Source organism: Electrophorus electricus, chromosome 14, assembly GCF_041902795.1.
Source record: "Electrophorus electricus isolate QZ-2024a chromosome 14, ASM4190279v1, whole genome shotgun sequence".
NCBI classification, from domain to species: domain Eukaryota; kingdom Metazoa; phylum Chordata; class Actinopteri; order Gymnotiformes; family Gymnotidae; genus Electrophorus; species Electrophorus electricus.
In genome coordinates, this window is record NC_137510.1 from 14,091,522 (window position 1) to 14,111,282 (window position 19,761).

Sequence of the window (19,761 nt, forward strand, 5' to 3'; positions counted from 1 at the left end):
TCAGTGAGGCTAACCAGCATAAATGGCTTCAATTTGCTAGGGAGCATAAAGATTGGACTCTGGAGCAATGGAAGAAGGTCATGTGGTCTGATGAGTCCAGATTTACCCTGTTCCAGAGTGATGGGCACATCAGGGTAAGGGAGGCGGCTGAAGTGATGCACCCATCGTGCCTAGTGCCTACCGTACAAGCCTGTGGGGGCAGTGCTATGGTCTGGGGTTGCTGCAGTTGGTGAGGTCTAGGTTCAGTAACATTATGTGCCCAAAGAATGAGGTCAGCCAACTACCTGAATATACTGAATGACCAGGTTATTCCAGCAATGGATTTTTTCTTCCCTGATGGCACGGGCATATTCCAAGATGACAATGCCAGGATTCATCGGACTCAAATTGTGAAAGAGTGGTTCAGGTAGCATAAGACATCATTTTCAAACATGGATTAGCTACCATAGAGCCCAGACCTGAAACCCATTGAGAATCTTTGGAATGTGCTGGAGAAGACTTTGCACAGTGGTCCAAATCTCCCATCATTACACGATTTTGAGGGGGGGATGAATGCAACTCTGGACAGAAATAAATGTTGTGACATTGCAGAAGCTTGTGGAAACGATGCCACAGCGAATGCATTCCATAATCTAAGCTAAAGGTGGTCCAACAAAATATTAGAGTGTGTGACCTTTTTTGGGGGGGGCCAGGCAATGTGTGTGTGTGTGTGTGTGTGTGTGTGTGTGTGTGTGTGTGTATATATAATATCTCTGGACTAGTGGACATCCATGTGCAATCACAGCAGCAGATGGCCAATAATTAAAATTATTGTTGATTTGGATTATTTGTATTTCCCTTTGGTATTTACAAGAACCTCACCTAGTCTGGATAGGGGATCCCCATTGGAATACTGGCCAGTACTTCGCCTGGAAGGTGCTCCACCCACACCTGTTTAACCTGACCACCACCAATATCTCTGCACACCAGCTTCTGCGTCATCACTCAATTTCACTTTGAGTACTCAATGTTTTAAAGGAACAATAAGTCACTTTTATGAAAGGTTTTAGGACAAAATGAATGTCTGCCATTATAGGTTTTCATGAGTGATTTTGCTTGTCTTGGGGATCAGTGTGCTATTCCCCTACACTGAAGCTACAAAAGGTGGGTCATTCCTACTACTCAATCACCAAGCTCTCTGTATTTTGAACAGTGAAAGTTTTAATTTCAAGGCTTATTTCATTTAGTTGGTAGAGTCACTGAAATAAATAATTAAATAAATACACAAATACATAAAAATCACACTATAGATTTATATCGTATTCAATTATTTATAATCACTTATTTTTATTATTATTTATTGTCACATGATGCCATTGATTGCATGAATGAATGAATGAATGAATTCATCTTGGCCCAAAAGACCCTCCATACATTTTTTACCACCAAAAGGTAGTAAACAATTTGATGTGATTATGTTTCATTTTTTTATAAAGTGCACAAGACCTAATAAAATGTCTTTGTAGTACTCAAATTAACCAGTTTATGTTCCATAGAGTGGGTCCCCACATGGCGGCGTCCATGTTTAAAACAAATTTAGTACAAAATCTCTGAAACATCCAGACCACTAGGTGTCAGTATAATGATTGCTTCATAATGTGAAGAATCATTGGAAAAATTGGACTTTGGATTTATTTCTCCTATAAAGCTTCAAATTTATTCGTACATTACTACTGTCTCGAAACAAAATATTTTCGAAGGTGTCCACAGACACTGAGCACCACGCATCGCTGGGAGTAAACTGCTGTTGGACCATTCGCTTGGAATTGCGATCGAACCTGTAAGGAATTAGGGACGTCAAGTCTGTAAGATAGTGGCGTGCGTCCTCTAGTGTCGTCATCACGGTAAACAGTGGCAGCGTCTTTGTGAACTGGAGCCAGCCAGCCAGCCATCCAGCAATAGCTGGCCTTGCACAGTGTGGCTTTATTGCCTCATGTGAATTGTCCCTCCGTGGCGTGTACGTTTTGAATTTTACAATTTCGGAGTAGCCTTGTAATGGGTAGTTTTGGTCTTGCAAGTAGTAAATGTTTTCTTCGCCGAATCCTTCCGGGCCTACCTAACATGTTTTGCCGTGAGTACAGCCTCGATGTATCTGCTGAACTGCTCCGAACACAGGGCTTCGTTAATGGTCGATGGGTATCTGCTGCTTCGACTTTTCCGGTGTTAGATCCAGCGACAGGCAAAGAACTGGTTAAAGTCTCTGACTTTGGTCCTCGGGAAGCCAGGGACGCGGTCATTGCTGCTCACAAAGCCTTTGACTCGTGGAAGTGTCAAACTGCAAAGGTAGGTTAACTGAATCGCAGCATTTTTGTTTGACCGCTCGCCTCGTTAAAACTATAGCTAGCGAATGAAATCCCATTATCCACGACATTTAGCTAACGCTTTTATCCAAAGCAACATAGTTATTGCTAAATGTAGCTTGAGCAATTGAGGGTTAAAGTCTTGCTCAGGGGCCCAAGAGTGGCACCTTGGTGGTGGGGGGACCCAACGATTACTATGCGAGCCACTGACCTGCCACTGCCCATACAGTGGCCACGTTTGTTCCTGAATCCCAGGACGTTTTCTGTTTATAAGTATTTTCTATGTACCTAATTTAAAATTAGTGATGTTTGTATTCATATCTGATGTTCCTTTGTATTTGTTTTTTTTTTCTTTCTCTTACATACTTAATTATAAATAGGTACTTAACAGATGAGATGAATTAGGGTGTAACGCAGAATGTAAATAAGCTGTGTAGTGCACAAGTCTGTTGTATTAAATAAGATTAACTGTAGATATTACAGGTACCAAATTCGGTATTATTTGTATTGTGTTGACACTGATTTAACCTGTTCTGATTTTTATTAAACTGCAGTTCCCTTTACCTAGATATAAATAAAGTCAACTTTCATTCGTATTTTGTTTCTGTTTTTGTACTGTGTATGTAAATGGTGTGTGTGTGTGTCTGATATCTGCTTTCACACACTGTTTAGGAAAGGAGCATTCTACTCCGGAAATGGTTTGACTTGGTCACTCAGCACAAAGAGGATCTAGCAAAGCTCATTACAGCAGAATGTGTGAGTGGTTTGAATAATTATGGAGTACACAGTAATTTGCCTTCTGTAATTAGACATCTGTGCCACTAAAGTGTATACCCTCTTTTAGTGTCAGTTATTCAGTATGCAAGCCCAGTGGAGGTGGATACACCACAGAGATTCTAGTATATAAGACCAGCTGTGTTTGTGGTTGGAAGAATGCATAAACACTGATAAATATGCCTGTACATAGATGTTCATATTCAATGGATTATGCCTGTCCATGAATGCACATTAGGAATCTTGCAAAACAGGAGTCAGAAATGATGATAGACTTTTTTTGTCAAACAGCATTGCATTTATGCAATTGTAGGGGAAGCCCATGAGAGAGTCCCTAGGTGAAATTGCATACTCTGCATCCTTTCTGGAGTGGTTCTCGGAGGAAGCTCGTCGTGTCTATGGGGATATTGTTGCTCCCACCGCTAAGGATCGCAAGATACTACTGCTCAAACAGCCAGTGGGTGTGGCCTCCATCATCACCCCAGTGAGTAGCTTCTCCTATGACCTGAATATTTTCAGATCAGTCTGTTTGCTGTTCCTATGATCTGACAGTCTCATAGGTCTTTTCTCCACTCACAGTGGAACTTTCCCAGCGCCATGATAACCAGGAAAGTGGGAGCAGCTCTGGCTGTAGGCTGCACTGTGGTGGTGAAACCTGCTGAGGACACGCCCCTCTCAGCCCTTGCCCTTGCTGAGGTTGGTTCCAGCAGATTTTTTTCCCCCTCACTTTCTATTTTGTCAGTTGTTTGTGCTGTCCTAAGAATGGGATCAATACTAGACCAAGTCTAAGGAGGAAACTTGATGGAGGATGCACTGAAAAGCTAAATGACAAAGACTATACATCAACAGCTGGCAACCCAGGCTGGGATCCCTGCTGGAGTGTTCAACGTGGTGCCCTGTTCCAGGGAGAAGGCCAGTGCTGTGGGTGAAGTCCTCTGTACAGACCCTCTGGTGGCCAAAATCTCATTCACTGGATCGACTGCCACTGGCAAGGTATTCACACTCCTCTGAATGGCTTAAGGTGTTGCATTTAAAGGTAATCCATATTTATATGAGGAATGGCTTATAATGTGATTTTTAACTTTTTTTTTTTTTTTTTTGGCAAAACCTACTTCTTTGGGTAATGTTATGTCATCTTCCCACAATTTTTTAAATAAACTGATGTCTGTTTGTGGCTAACTATATTGTAACTAATTTACAATAATTTAGCATGATTATTTTTGCAATAAGAATCTACACCGATATTTACACCTAATTGTATTTGATTTTTAAATTTCTTTGCGGTCTGTGGCTTAAAGTTGTTAACATAATATTAAATGTATAGAAATGCAACATATCCTTTACATTAAGCATATTTAACATTCAATTCAGATTCTGCTGAAACATGCAGCAGAAACGGTGAAGAGAGTGTCAATGGAGCTGGGGGGACATGCACCCTTCATCATCTTCGACAGCGCGGATGTGGACAAGGCTGTAGCTGGAGTGATGGCCTCCAAATTTAGAAACTCAGGCCAAGTATGACACCAATTAAAAAATCAGGAATGAGATGCTGCATTTATGATGTCCTTGGTTTTTTACAGTTTATTTGAGGCTCCTGTCATGTCTTTGTCATGTGCTGTAGACCTGCGTATGCTCCAACCGATTCCTGGTGCAGCAAGGGATCCATGATCTGTTTCTGGAGAAGCTGGGCAGGGCCATGGACACAGAGCTGCGCCTGGGCCACGGATCAGACCCCACAACCACCCAGGGGCCCCTCATCAACACACGAGCCGCAGAGAAGGTACCATGCTCATGAGCGGTATCCCATGCCATAATCTTTCCCTCCTAGGATGTGATGCTGTTTTTGGGAAGGCAGATTGTCCCTATTCCCTTTGCATGTGTGGGGAAACATCCAAGAGTCCTTTCGGAGATCACAAATCTAGTGTTCTCTTTTAATGCAGCATGACCAGGTGAATGACTTCATGGAAGTGTGTCCTAACTGAGTGAACACAACGTGCATGTCACACTGCCAGCAGTCTGCCCCGTAGAAGTTTGTATTTGATCTGAACATGTTGGCATTAATGTGTGCAGTTCTGTATTTTTATAGTCAGCTGTTGATGACAGTAAGGCAGAAAGTCTGACTGACAACACACCAGCACCACAGCAGAGATCTAGTAAAGAGAGAACATTTAAACATGTATGCTTCTGCTGCATTACATATTCATCACCTTGGTGGCTAAAAGAGTAGAAAGGTTGGGACAGGATGCTTAGAGTGCACACTGTCTTTTAGGTGGAGCACCAGATAGCCGATGCTGTGGCTCAGGGAGCTGTGGTGCTGAAGGGTGGAAAGAGACTGGAAGGCTCTTTCATGCAGCCCACACTCCTCTCCAATGTCACAACTGACATGCTCTGTATGCACGAGGAGACTTTTGGACCCCTGGTACCAGTTATCAAGTGAGTTAACATCACAAAATCATTCATTCATATAGTAGATAAACCAAATGAATAATATATGATTCATAATGGGGGCGGTGTTGGCTTGGTGACTTGTGGTGCTTGACTTGTGTTCGGGAGGTTGCTGGTTCGAGCCCCACCTCGGCTGGGTTGCCACTGTTGGGCCCCTGAGCAAGGCCCTTTACCCTCGGTTCCTCCTGTCTAGGTTTGGGCAGCCTAGCCCACACCCGTCGCTGACACTGATGGCGTGGCAGTCTGCAGTGGTATTCTGTACCTCTGTTCTACTGTGTTGGTTGTTTGGGGTCTGTGATTCATGTGTTTATTACATCATACAGCAAGGTCCTGATTGAAGTCACAGATTTTGGCCTTGGCAAATGACATTTTTTGCTAGGCTGCTTGTTTTTCTTAGGAATACATTTACATTTACAGCATTTAGCAGACGCTCTTATCCAGAGCAAGGTCTATCTTAAACAATGATAAGTGCTATAAACAATAAGTCTTAGTTTGTTAAACATAAACATAAACAATAACCTAAAATAAGTACTAATTTAGTCAGCCAATATGGGAGCAGTGTCAGTTGTCCTTTTAAATATTCTGCAAATAGATGGTTCTTCAGTCTGCGTTTGAAGACTGCAAGGGACTCTGCTGTCCGGACAGCAAGTAGGAGTTCATTCCACCATCTTGGAGCCAGGACAGAAAATAGTCTCGATGCTTGTCTTCCATGAGGCCTGAAGCACAATATTTCAAGCCGAGCCATACTTGAGCTTCGAAGTACTTGCGGTACGGATCGGGTTTTGACCATTGACCATTCATGTATGAAAGGTCTGGTCCATTTTTGGCTTTATAGGCAAGCATCAAGGCTTTAAATCTGATGCATGCAGCTAGCAGCTATAGGGAGCCAATGAAGGGAGTGCAGCAGTGGAGTAACGTGTGAACCTCGGAAGATTGAAGACCAGTCGTGCTACTGCATTCTGGACAAGTTGTAGTGGTTTGATGGCTCTTGGGAGGAAGACCAGCAAGTAGCGATTTGCAGTAGTCTAGTTTTAAGATCACAAGACTGCACAAGCACCTGGGTAGCTTCCTGCGAGAGAAAGGGTCGAATCCTTCGTGTTACAAAGGAGGAATCTGCAAGACTGGGTTAGATTAGAAACATGAGTTGAGAACGACAACTGGTTGTCCAAAGTTACGCCCTTACGGCGGCTTCCGATGGTGTTGCCAGGGAGTTCTCAAAGGAAACAGTGAGGTCATGGTAAGGGTTGGGAGTACCTGGGATGAACCGAAGCTTGGTTTTACTGGGGTTGAGCAAGGAATAATTTAAGATGTGGTTGAGCTGCTCTCTTCTATGCTGTTGCTGAACTGTATTCTCCACATTCAGGTTCAACAAAGAAGAGGAGGCTCTCGCCATTGCTAATGCATCTGCAGTTGGACTAGCAGGTTTGTGCATCAGCATGTGCATAAACAACCTTACCTGTTACTTGAAATATAAGCATTCACATTTTAATCAGCAGTTCCTTTCAGCATTTTTTGCTTAAATATCTAACGGTCTTAACAGACCACCCAATGGTTTATCTTTCAACAGGATATGTCTACACTCAGGATATAAGTCAGATATGGCGAGTGGCTGAGCAGTTGGAGGTAGGGATGGTGGGAGTAAACGAAGCTCTGCTCTCCACACCAGAGGCTTCATTTGGTGGAGTCAAGCAATCAGGACTGGGCAGGGAAGGGTCCAAGTATGGTGTGGATGAGTATCTGGAAGTGAAGTATATGTGTTTTGGTGGCCTTGCACTCTAAGACATAGATTCCTAATCCAGTCATTGGAGCTCTCCAACCAGACTAGGTTTTGTTTTTTTTGTTTTTTTAAACTGTGTTAAAGCTCTCAACACACCTTAGCCAGGCAATTAAGGACTGTATCTAAATCCACATACTACCATCCTAAGTACTATGTGAAAATAGTACACCATTCAGATTTTCTACCGGCTTATCTATATATCTCCAGCTAATTTATACCTCGTGTGACATTGATTCCCAAAATATGCCCAGGCTGTTAATTACAAACTGATAAAACTGATAAAATGTCAATAGTAATTTTTAGGATGTAGTGTGTGGTTTTGGATGAGGCCCAGTGTTCTCTAGGCCTGGTTTAACCTGGGTCAGGTCTACCAGGAGAGAACAAAAGCTGATGTCGCTACTGGTGGATTGCATGGCTCCATGGGCAAGAACAGGAGAAACATGGGGACTGTTCTTCCCACATGGTCTTTTGTTACTCATATTGTCTAACCACATAAAGCCAATCGTAAAAGGACTGTGATTTCACAGAGCCAGTTAGAATCGGATTACAGAATACTAATTTTTAACTTGTATCATTTAAAAATTTAAGACTACATATTAATAAGGACATTCCTTTATCTGCTGTAGTGGTGTGCCACAAAATGCACAATTTAAAAAATTAGAGGCACTTTTTTAAAACCACTATACAACACTGTTGTGTGAGTAAATATAATTGTTGTGCGTGTTGTATGACCAATGTGTTTTAATTATATTCAGTTCTCCAGGTAATTTTCTCTCTTTTTTTAGTAATAATGTCTACTAATAAAAAAATAAACCTGTACCCACCAAAGATGTGGATCCAGTATTCTTAACCAGATAATATGATGCCGTAGGTTTGGCAGTTGAAGTGTATGGAAACCTCTGCTTGCTAGAATGTTGTCTTGGCATTGGTCTGTTTAGAAAGTGCAATTCACAAACCATGCCCAAAAATCAGTTTTTATGCTTTCTGCAGAAGCTTCTCAAATGTTGGGGCTCATGGATTAAGTCTCGTTGTAAGCATAATGTCAGCCTTTTATTATTTATTTATTTTTGTTAATATATTTCACAATGGTGATTGTCATTGCTTCTCCATTTAGATGTAGCATCACATTACATTTGCACTGAAATCAAGTAGATTTTTTTCTTGCCTTTTATATCATGAGAAATTAAGCTTTTGGACAAAAACAAAAAAATAGTTCACCCAATAGCCAATAGTGTATTTTCATATTTTTTAGACCAAGGTCAACTGGTGTCAAAGTAGGTCTTCATCAGCAGTGGAATGTTTTCGAATGCCAAAACACTCAAAAAAAAAAGCTCATAATGTGTTGGGTGTTTTTCCCACTAGCTATTCAGGACTATTGAAGGACAAGGACAATAAAGAGAAAAGGAGCAGCCAGCAAACAGTAGGAAGTGCCTAATAAATAAAATGATTTACATTCAAAAGTCTGTAATCTTTAGAAACCTCAGATCAGTCGATGCATTTAGCTAGTCTCTATATGTTCTGATGCTAAAGCCTGCCATACACTAGGCAAACGTCATCTAAGCAGAGGTGTATTAGCCTTCCACAGGGTGCAGGCTGTAAGCGTCTCTATTTGTCATGGTGCCATTAGCTCGGTTCCTGGTCCTGTCCATCTTCTGGGAACTGAAGATGGTGTCCTGATCACTGTCCAACTCTGACTCTGACATCATCAGGCTAGAGTTGTGCTCTGTACTCCTGTGTTTGATGTCTACAAGAGACATGAAAACAAATTAGAACTGTTTTGGCATGTTTCTTAAATAAACAGCTCCAAACTTATTGACTCACTATATTTTGGCTGCAGTTCCATTCTCTCATGTTCATCCACATTGTCAAGTATTGTGTACTTGGTTTTCTTCCTTACTTTTGTACGTCTCCCTCTGAGTATGCCAGGACACCACCACGTCATACCAAAAACACAAAAACAGTTTACCCCACAGTCAGTTTAAATTCTCTAGGCAACTAGTGGGTCAGAGGTTAAATCATTCATATTGCAGCACAGCAGTGTTCTGCCATGTCTGTAAATGAGGTCAGGGATGAGGTGATTAGTACCTTTTACACCATGCCCAGCTCATAGACACAAGAAACACGAACACAGCTACGCAGCAGATTGTGACATACAGTACACTCCAGTCTGTAAGAGAGGGAGGCCAAGAATATCCAGAATGTATTTATTCAGCCAAATAATTTGCTTTACTGTATGGAAGTCTTATTTAATTACAAAAAGCTCTTAATTCCTCTGTTAAGACAGGTTCTCTGTTGTCATGGAAGCATCTTTGAGGTGTACCTGACAGCACTGTGATTCCTAGAAGAGCCACTCACCACAGTTGCTCTCATTGTCATCAAGGAAGTGTTGAAAGGGGTTCTCCATCCACAGATGATCACAGGCACATCTTTTAGTGATAGGGTCACAATGGCCATGGGCAGAACAGCTCAGCAAACACACTAGACATGGCCAGATTTGCCAAAAGCATCATAACATGAACATCATCATTAAATGGTAATGTAAGTATCAACACCGAATGCTCTCTCTTTTAAGATTATCTTAACACTGATGACTTTGAGAAACGGGACCCAGATTGCCACCACAGCAGATGGACAAAGGGGGAAATGTGCATCTGTGAGCTTGTGGCTAGACTAGAGTGAGAAAGAAGTGGTTTTCAAAAGGCATGTTTTCAAATGAAAAGTGGTAAAATACTGTCACTTTATGCCACTCACTGACTGTGTTCACTCTGAGAACCTTGAAGAGCAGGAAATCGTTTTTTTCCTTCAGTAGCTGATGTCTCAAGAGACGGGCTAGTTTTGGGCCAGGGACTGTTCCATCAGGACCCTGTACTGAGAACCTGAACACTGTGCTGTTCAAACAAATACACACATGTGCAAAAACAGATTCAGGTTCTTGGAAAACTGTAGTTCCATAGCACAACAGTGGAAAATCAAAGATGCTAATTTTTGTCAGTGTGTATACTGCACAACATGGAGTATTAAGAACTGTGACTTCAAGCTACAGTTGCAGTCCTGAGGATCTATTGATCTATTGCGCAGTTTGGTTCTAATCTTTTATTAACCTGATCAGGAGTGTCAGATTAGACAAGGAACTAAGCCCTACATGACAGACACTTTAAGATTGTCTGTACATATAAGGTGGGTGACAGAGAATAATAAGATGTCAGAGGTCAAGCTTTGTAGGCCAAGCTTTGCCCACACTACCTGATATCAGACTGCCCGTGCAGACCCTTCAGAGCGATGTCTGCATCAAGCACATGCAGCAGCGCTGCCAGCTGCCTCAGGACGGTGTCTTTCTGTTGCTGACTGACCTGAGCTACAGCCACCTGCAGCTCCAACTCTACCTGCTCCCGCTGACCAACATCTGAAAACACACACTGAGTTTCACATTTATCTACATTTCCTCAGCAAATGAACCTGTTTTGCTGTGCATACTGCAAAAGTGCAAATGCTCATTGTGATGAAACCTGTAACCACTCCGGATGAATTTACTGAATAAACAGTTCAAATATGAACATTAATGATTAAAGTTCATTTTAAGGAAAAGGTTTAAAGGTAAAACAATGCTAACAAAATACTTTCCAACATGTGTGACCAATGTATTTTAACACAATGGTTTCTTTTGGAACATGCAGAGGAAAGACCCTACCAGGACGCACTTCCACAGTGGCTGTTGCAGTGCTGGAGTGGCCCTGGGTGTCAGTGGCCCGTAGGTGGAACAGGTATGTGCCCTCTACCAAGTTGGCCAGGTAGAGGGAGGCCTGATGGTCTGAATCATACAAAACATCCTGCTTGCAGAGAGAGAAAAAGAGATGACCACATACACAGAGAATGAGAGAATTAGCTCTTGGAATAATGAGTACTAAAAAAGGCAACAAGTCTACTGACCCCTGCAGCAGGGCTCTGCTCATCTCTGAGCCACAGGAAAGACACGTTGCCAGAGACAATGTTGGACACGGAGCCCTTCAGAACCAGAGAGTTGCTGGGTAAGGTGAGCGTGTGACTACCACTGGCATGAGCTACCAGAGGCAGGCTTTTGGCTATGGGGAAAACAAACACTATATGATGTATGGACAGAATGAACAAGTTAAATACAAATTAATTATTCATTTATTAAACATTTACATGACTCAGAATTTACCATTACAATAGACAACTGCTACTGTGTATGAATTCTGCACAGCTGTATGAGTGCCCTCACCCTCTTTAACTGTGACTGTGAGCACTGCGCTGTCTGCTGCCCCCTGCTGGTCTTGCACAGTCAGCTGAAATTTGTGACTCCCAGCTCTTAGGCCTGTTACCAGGGCAACTGCTTTGTTTGCGTCCTTAATCTTTGAGCCAGGAGGGCCACTTCATAAATCAGACATGAGAACACAAATCAATTCTTCCAAATTCTCAAGAATAAACCTATTGAACAAGCACATGCATCAGCTGTTTTAAAACCCAAGTAAGAAATCAATGCCTTTTGATGCAGTTTTGTACTGCAACAACACAGATTTCCACACAAGGTTGCCACACAACCTCAAAAAAAGTATGTACAACTAACAATCCTGGGGCATCTGTTATGTAGTTGAAAACACCTAATGAACTAGTCTGTGCTGGGGGGTGGGGAGGGGCTGAGTGTGTGTGCTCATGTATTCCTGAGTTGCTGGTACCTGAGGATCTCCCACTGGTAGCTGGTGATAGCACAGTCATCAGTGCTGTCACTGCCATTCAACATGACACTGCTGGCTGGGAGAAACAGCTGCTGATCTGGTCCTGTTACTGCCACAGGAGCTCTGTTCTCTGTGAAATCATAGACCTTTGACTGTGTGCCATTCTCAAGTTTGCAACATAAGTTCAGTTGCATTGCTTTATATCTATCTGCCTCAACCTTTAACCACCTATGCCATTAAAATTCAGTTTTAATAAATATTTGTGATAGGTTATTAGTGAAACTCAAAATCTGCAGAGGTGTGGAAAATGTCTGTGTATATTTACCAGGGAGCACATTGAGTGAGACAGTGTCTGAGTTCTGCTGGCCACTCGAGTCAGTGACAGTGAGCTGGATTGAGTAGTGACCCTCCTGGAGATCAGAGAGCTGTAAAGCTGGAGATCTCACCCCCTGAGACAAACACAGCCAGGAGAGCATATGGACACATTTTCAAACACAACCTGCACATGGAATGAGGTCACTACACTTCAAAAAGTGTTAGAGTGCTATGACCTGTGTTCTTGCTCTGCACATTTTAAATATGTATTTTGTTACCTGCATTGTTGCTGCTATGGCTGAGGTGCTGGGATGAAGGCTCCATAGATAGCTGGTAATAGCATGGTCATCTGTGCTCTGGTTGCCCCACAGAGTGAGGTGGTTGAGGGGCAGGCTGATGACCTGGTCAGTTCCTGCCCTGGCCACTGGGGGATCATCCTTTGGTCTGATGACTCGCACTGTGGCAGTTGTGAAGTCAGTTAGTCCTTCAGAATCAGTCACGGTGAGCCTGAACCAAGACAGCATAAATCAGGACAGAACACTTGAGGACCTGTGAGCTAATCAGGACAGGCCAAATTAAAACCAGCCTCAAAGGGAGAGTGATTTAGCAGGGAGTAAGTCACAGTTGAAATGTCTCTGTGACAGCTGAGTTTGCACAAGGGATGAAAACATAACAGTAAACCACAAACTGGCCTGATTATATGCTGAGAAGATCGATCACCCCCTGCTTGTGCTTAAACACATTTGTAACTTCCTGGAGCACCAGAGTACACACTGCCCATTCCATGTCTTATATGTCTTATATGTTGATGAGAGCAGGAGCTTTGTTCATACTTGAACGTATACTCTCCAGGAGTGAGGTTCTGCAGTCTGAGTACAGGCATGTCCATAGGGGCCTCGTTTTCCAACAGCGGTCCACTGACCTGCTCCCACAGGTAACTGACTACTCCTGTATCATCTGAACTCTCTGGCAGGGAAAGAACAATTATAAAGGGCCAGATATTAAAAAATCCCAACAACAATGATTTGTTTTCATGTTCACATTCTTTATTTTGTCTAATGAGATCATTTAAACTTCTGTAACTGAAAACCTTTGTTTCTTTACTCTTTCGGTGAAGAAGTAAGAGTGAAGAACATACGGCTGCCGTTAATAATGACAACAGAGGCAGCAGAGAGCGGCACGTCCTGGTGTGGTGGTAGGATAACTGATCTGGGGGACATATTCAGGTCCATCTCTGTAGAATGAGATAAGTTAAGCTGCCTGGAATGAAAACTGACATGGCCTAAATGGCATACAACTAATACTGCTAAATAAGTACCAATTACTACCCAGAAATAGGAAAGTTTACCAGGCTCCACTGTGAAGTTAGTAACACTCTCCCCAGAGGCCTGCCTTCCTGTCACACTTACTTTGACAACATACACACCTGCAGACAGCTAACAAAGTCACACAAGAAACAAGATATTGTTTTAAATGCATAGGTGCAAGCATACTTATTAGATATTACTGAAATTCTACAACCAGAAATCTGCTGAGAGCACCTACCTTCGAGATATTGACAGTCTTGCTATGTTTTCCCTCCATCACCCCCTCGTGTTCATTTGGTGAGCTCACCAAACTCCATTCGTATGTGTAAGGGATCTCTGAGAGTAAACATGAGAACATGATCTGCACTTGCAAAAAACACAAACACAACAGGTATCAAACACAGCAGATTCACTATTCACGAGGTAAGAAAATAGCGTACCCATCTCAGTCTCTGAATTGACTGAGGCAGTTAGTTCTACTGCTTTTTCAGGTAGTGTTATTTCACCAATGCTTCCAATAGACACAACAAGGGTATGTGCTAAAAGATACAAAGATAGTATTAATCATTCATTATATGCATGAAAAGGTAACTGTGCACACTTGTAAAGTACAGAAATCAATTATTATTAGAGGAAAGCACTAACTGCCTATATCAGCAAGCACTAGCACACAGATGTCCACAATTGGCTATTGTTGGATTGATTGACAGAGGACAGGGAAATGCAATCCCTCAAATCCAAGGAGCAACACCAATTTTACTCCCTGGGACTCTCAGCCATGGAGGGCTGTGGCATTATCGGGACATGAACAAATCAACCTATGATGTTAAGGCAACCGAGTTTCTGTCTCACCACTCAGGAGCCAGTAAGCAATTATTTGATATTTTCTTTGCAGTAGGCTACCTGGCTGTGAGGAACTGGTCTGGGATGTGGTTTCCATATCAGGCTGAGTGGGGAGTGAGGTGGTAAAAAGGCTTGAGCTGGATGGATCTGCACTGATCACCTGCAGCATGGCCGTTGGCTCCACGCTTGTGATAGAGATGTTAAACTGGTCTTCCTCATCCTAAAAGAGAAGTACATTGTTTCTCTTTGTGTGCAGACTACAGACGTTATGTTTCAGCCTCACAAAGCCACATGACTTCCTGCAAGTAAATGTAAATGTTGCAGAGTAATCACTATAGCAGCATGGCTCAGAGACCCTAGGATCAGCATCGGCCATTTCTTTTTTCGACTAAGATCGTAAAGGACAAGGACAATGGCAGAGTGGCTGAGCCAGCACATTAGCTGAGAGCAGAGATTCATACACAGCGCAGAAACCTGTTTTCTTGAAGAATTTATCTTTCCATGGAATTTAAGTTCAAATTTAACACAGCTAACCATGTCTATCAACAAATCAGAAGAAGAATTTAATTTGTTAATGTAAACTTACATTTAGATCATGGCTTTGAAACCTCTGCTTTAAATTCATTTGTAAAACGTACCTCCATGGTGGGTGAAGTAGATGCTGAAGGCCCCCATGAAGGCCTGGCTTGACTGGGAGATGTTGTGTGTCCATCTGTCACTGCTGGAGCGGAGCTTAGAGCCATCGGACTGGCTTTCATGGCATCCATCAGAGAGAGCTTTCCTTTACCTCCCTCCACCTCTGATAGGTTAAATCCATCTCGTTCTTGAAGAGCAGACCAATCAGTAAGTCCTGGTCTTTCTTCCTGTTCTACAATTGATCTGGATCTGTCTTCACTGATGAATTTATCTCTTCCCCTGTCCTCCACAGTCCTGTAGTTCTTTGTATACTCCACGGCTGACTTATCCAAATCCTGAATGCCCTCCAACAAAGCCAGATCCTCCAGTGGAATTTCTGAGCCTCTGTGTCTGGATAGCGGACGCCAGTGGCTGGGATAAGGCTCACCCCTTACCAACGACTGGAGCACCATTGTCTGTGGGGGGCTACGCTGTAGAAATGCAAGCAGCGAGTCCGTGCCAGGCCTCTTTTTTGGTTGACAGTTCTCTTTGTGCTGGCAACTGAGAACATAGCAGCGTCTCTCAAAGAACCAGGCCAGGTCACAGCCTAAAAGGTCACAGCAGGCCCTAGCACACTGGGCCAGAGACACCACTTCCGGAACCCGCAGGATGCTGCTGCTTCTCAGCTCAGGAGACACGACAGTCTCAGAATATGTCGCCCCCTGCCAGCATTGCCCTGCTACTACAGCTACAGAAATGGGTAATTACTGTTTACATTTCAGTGCTAGACTAAGGACTACTGGAGTTTTTAGTAAACAGTAATACATAAATCCTGTAAACTAAATCCTGTTGTATTTCATAAATAAATAGTAAGCATCCTGAACAGTATTAAATAAATAAAAATAGAGGAATTACAGAAAAATTAAGTAAAGAACACTAGAGGAAAAAACATCTTTCCCAGGGACCTATAAATGTAAAGGCAGCTCTAACTGATGCGAACAGACAGTGACATAATGACTATAAAAAAAATAATTTACCAGATGGCTGCATCCATTTAACAAACAAAACAGCCATGGACTATTGAAAGCAAATTAAACTATGCATGTTTCTACAAAAGACTTGCTAAAAACTTCACCATATCATATAATGTGCTAAAAGTAGATTATGTGGAGTGAACCACCAAAGGAACAATGAGATAAAAGAAGCCTGCTAGAGACACAAGCATTGAAGCTGCACAGTGCAGCTTGTAACTCTACAATATCACAGCTATCCTGGTATGTCTTTCTGTCCTTTGCTGCAGTGTAAATGTGGACTACAATATTCTTACCTCTTACATTGTGCAATAGCAGGGAGAGCAAAAAGAATGGCACAAAGTTCATGATGCCACTGTAGCTTCAGAATAGAGTCTGTTCTTGTTGATCATCAGCTTTTCAATGTGCCACTTTCTAAAAAAAAATAAATGAATGAATAAAACAAACAAATAATCAATCAATCAATCAATCACTAAAAACACTAAAAAAACACTACACTGATTCAGCTCAACAATGAATGAGTTCAAAGAGGGCTCAGACCTACTAGGCAAGGCAAGGCAAGTTTATTCATATAGCACCTTTCATACACTGCAATCAGTCAAAGTGCTTTACAAATAGGAAAATCCAAAGAAACAGGTATAGGACTGTAAGAGGCTGTTCAGACCTCTGAGTGCGAGAGGCTGCTTTCACCATAGCACACAGTAAACTACTGTAAAGAGCAGATCTGTGTTTAGTAGCTTCAAGTTCTAATGAATTTTCCTCATTTTAACCAAATGGGTTATGACCTAATTAATAGCCCTCTTAGCAAATGCATGTTTACTATCTTTCTATGTCCCTGACAGCTGAGCTGAGTAGAAAGGACAGGAGTCTGGTCGACTGAATCATGAAGTCTGCCTGTGAAAGGTACTATAAGTCATACAAACATTTTAAGAAAAAAAAATTTTTTAGAATTATAGGAGGAATCATTCACTTAAAAAACCACAGAGTTATCTTTTTGTTTCACTATAGACATTTAATCCAGCTAAAGGATTAGTTTTTGATGAAAGATTAAGTAAATTGGCTTTTGCCTTAAGTAACCAGGATTGACCAATCGTACAGACACCATTTTAATAAGAATAAGTAAACACGATACCAATTTAATTATCCTTGCTGACGCGAGCGTTTTATAACAAACAACCATCTGTTCTGTTATCTTCTGTTCCTGTTGTATAGCCGCATTATAATTGATCTTAAACCCAATTAACAGCTTTAACTACCCAATGGCAACAAATAATATTAGGTAATAAATGATATATAAACAGACGACTGACAAAAGGCTATCCTCTGATGTACCAAAAAGATCCTACCGCAAGTGATACGACAGCATCATTTCCCAGCATCCTTCCGTAGCTAATCAGACAATAGACTATATGATTGCTAACTCTAAAATAGCATGACCGCGGTTCTGCCAAGATAAACGTAGATGTTTCGAGAGATGTTCAGCTAAACACTGTGATGAGGTATAGACGTACTCTATGAGGGACGAGGGAGTGTCGTTGAACGAACCAGGGAGGGCGGAGGAAAACATGTCAAGCGTGTGCAGGATGATGCAGTTCGTGTTCTCTTACGCGGTTTCTTCAGTTGAAAAATACGTAGATCTACTTCCATGGTTATTATTGTGAAGCAACAGCAACAATAGAGATGAATTACTAACGCTATTAATACTTATACTAACAACTATTGTTGTATGTTTTTTGTAACTCTATTGTTATATGTTTAACATAAAATACCATATTATTATATATTCATATATTGTACATTACATAGTCTAAATAATATATTGTTTTTGGATATTATAATAATTTTTTGCTGTTGTGTTTTGGGGTGTCTTCAGAATATGCGAACGCATACACCGTATGACTACAGACGTTGCGACAGGAAGTTTATAGAGCTACTTATGCATATAAGGTAGCTCTCGCTCCGGAGGCCCAGAGAGTGAAATCACCACAGTATTTACAAAGCAAACAAAGGTCGAGAAAACAATTTCATTTCATCTGGCGCGAACTTCAGCTGTTAGCGACCTCAAATGCTGCATTTAAAAAAAGTTTTTCATTGTAATTAATGCTGGTGTTTTAAGGATTGCTAATGTGATGTCATCTAATGTTTTCAAAGCTGTACATGTGCACCTCTCTGCGGATTTTATTTAATTTCAGTCCACCTCTGTGCGGACTATATTTTGTTTTATTTAGTGTCAATATTTTTAGTAGTTGATTTGTGTGAGTGTGCGTTTAGTTACTCTAGTCGTGTCTTTTTGTTTTTATTTAGATTGGTGTATTAGAAGAACTGAGTGGTGCATCAAAGAGCTCAAAGACAGATGGTGAATAAAAGAATAAAAATGCAAGAGGTTGTCCAGCATTGCAATTGGACAGGGCAGTCTTTGCAACACAGCTATGCATAGTGTTATAAGGGAAAGGAGTGCTAGTGGACCTGCCCCTGAACAGCACAATGACTTAATGGCATTGACAGCAGCCCTTCAGTCACTTTATCAGGGAGTGTTAACAGTCAGGTGGTTGTATCCAGAGGGATGGAGGCTGAGAGGAGAGCAGATAAGTATGCTGGCAGAGGAAATAAGCGCCATAGTTTGCCCAAGCCTACATGGTGTTTGGAAAAGCTGCACAGGACAACCTATCTCTGAAGCACGTCTTGAATGTTCTGCTGGTGGAGGAGCTAAGGTATAATGTACAACTCACCCCACCAGCCAAAATTCATGCAGTCCCTGCTGAGGCAGAGAGGGGGCAAGGGGGACTCATTCTCAGCTCTTGAATGCTATGGCAAACAATACATTGCTACACAGCATAAGAGCTCTATGATGAAACAACGTGCCAAGTTTCCTCTAGGGAAGCAGTTAACAAACAGCCTAGTGTTTATTGCTGTAGAAAAGGAGGACACCATGCAAGTCGGTGTCATTAGCCTGAGACATGGAGAACAAGACTCAGCATCTGTGCCACAGGTAGGAGGGATGGCTGCCACTTTGGCCTCTGGATTATGTGCAAAGGCTCCCTCACACCAAGACAGCATAACTGACAGCTGGTAAGTGACAACTGTCCAGCTCAAGTCCATTACTAATATCTGAGTGGACATGAGAGGGAGACAGTAATTTCTGGTCATGGTGGAGAGGCTAAGCAGGAGGCACAAGTTGTGGGTTACACCTATGTGGTGCAAATGTATACTCACATGTAAAGTCAAATTTGAACTCATAATCTCTGGGTCAGAGAGTTAGCACATTACCAGCAGATCTGAAGGGAAACTGAGTAATAGAAGGGAGCTGGACTTGAAAGGTGTTAGACCTGAAACTTGCCTTATGGAAAACTAAATCCAAAAAAAAAACTGAGAGGAGCTTGAAAAACAAGTATATACTGAAAACAAAGGAGTAAAACTTTAGAAGACAGTTTATATTAATAATAAACTTAGGACTGTCAGAGGTAAAGCACTGACGTCTCACAGTGAAGATCTCACCAGAAACAAAAACCTTTCTTTTTACTTTATTTCTCTTTTTCAGAAATGGAAGTCACACCTCAAGGACAGAGTGAAGCAAGAGAGAGAAAAGAAGCCCAAGAGATTTGTGCAGGTCTGTAGAGATGA

The 19,761-nt window shown here is 41.9% G+C and overlaps 2 protein-coding genes across 7 annotated transcripts; one reads left to right on the forward strand and one right to left on the reverse strand.

Moving 5' to 3' along the window:
* Window positions 1–1,842: 1,842 nt before the first annotated feature.
* On the forward strand, window positions 1,843–9,158 carry aldh5a1 (aldehyde dehydrogenase 5 family, member A1 (succinate-semialdehyde dehydrogenase)). Of its 4 annotated transcripts, none has more exons than XM_081696400.1 (12): window positions 1,843–1,996; window positions 2,207–2,322; window positions 3,012–3,095; window positions 3,405–3,597; window positions 3,693–3,809; window positions 3,963–4,106; window positions 4,485–4,628; window positions 4,735–4,893; window positions 5,200–5,289; window positions 5,383–5,546; window positions 6,922–6,980; window positions 7,126–9,158. In XM_081696400.1, the coding sequence occupies exons 4-12, from the start codon at window positions 3,436–3,438 to the stop codon at window positions 7,335–7,337; spliced, it is 1,251 nt and encodes a 416-aa protein (XP_081552526.1). In that variant the 5' UTR covers window positions 1,843–1,996; window positions 2,207–2,322; window positions 3,012–3,095; window positions 3,405–3,435; the 3' UTR covers window positions 7,338–9,158. The 4 variants fall into 4 exon arrangements, with proteins under 4 accessions (XP_081552526.1, XP_081552525.1, XP_081552524.1 ...); XM_081696399.1 differs by having other exon boundaries at window positions 3,427–3,597; XM_081696398.1 differs by having other exon boundaries at window positions 1,843–2,322; window positions 3,427–3,597.
* kiaa0319 (KIAA0319 ortholog) lies at window positions 8,907–17,678 on the reverse strand. Of its 3 annotated transcripts, XM_027002152.3 has the most exons (21): window positions 17,487–17,677; window positions 16,437–16,554; window positions 15,133–15,857; window positions 14,555–14,714; window positions 14,092–14,190; window positions 13,890–13,987; window positions 13,693–13,780; window positions 13,483–13,578; window positions 13,178–13,310; window positions 12,623–12,851; window positions 12,355–12,478; window positions 12,030–12,159; window positions 11,576–11,724; window positions 11,263–11,414; window positions 11,024–11,162; window positions 10,579–10,738; window positions 10,087–10,223; window positions 9,691–9,813; window positions 9,421–9,502; window positions 9,157–9,248; window positions 8,907–9,079 (listed from the first exon to the last, which is right to left on the reverse strand). In XM_027002152.3, the coding sequence occupies exons 2-21, from the start codon at window positions 16,486–16,488 to the stop codon at window positions 8,907–8,909; spliced, it is 3,141 nt and encodes a 1,046-aa protein (XP_026857953.2). In that variant the 5' UTR covers window positions 16,489–16,554; window positions 17,487–17,677. The 3 variants fall into 3 exon arrangements, with proteins under 3 accessions (XP_026857953.2, XP_081552522.1, XP_081552523.1); XM_081696396.1 differs by having other exon boundaries at window positions 13,483–13,780; window positions 17,487–17,678; XM_081696397.1 differs by lacking the exons at window positions 10,087–10,223; window positions 10,579–10,738 and having other exon boundaries at window positions 13,483–13,780; window positions 17,487–17,678.
* Between the last annotated feature and the right edge of the window lie 2,083 nt (window positions 17,679–19,761).

Coding starts and splice junctions, on each gene's coding strand:
- aldh5a1 (XM_081696398.1), top strand. CDS start 2,035: ATGGGTAGTTTTGGTCTTGCAAGTAGTAAATGTTTTCTTCGCCGAATC. Junction 5,290..5,382: donor AAGAGAGAACATTTAAACAT/GTATGCTTCTGC, acceptor ACTGTCTTTTAG/GTGGAGCACCAGATAGCCGA. Junction 6,981..7,125: donor ATCTGCAGTTGGACTAGCAG/GTTTGTGCATCA, acceptor ATCTTTCAACAG/GATATGTCTACACTCAGGAT.
- kiaa0319 (XM_081696396.1), bottom strand. CDS start 16,488: ATGAACTTTGTGCCATTCTTTTTGCTCTCCCTGCTATTGCACAATGTA. Junction 14,715..15,132: donor CTACTTCACCCACCATGGAG/GTACGTTTTACA, acceptor CTTCTCTTTTAG/GATGAGGAAGACCAGTTTAA. Junction 13,988..14,091: donor CAATTCAGAGACTGAGATGG/GTACGCTATTTT, acceptor GTTTACTCTCAG/AGATCCCTTACACATACGAA.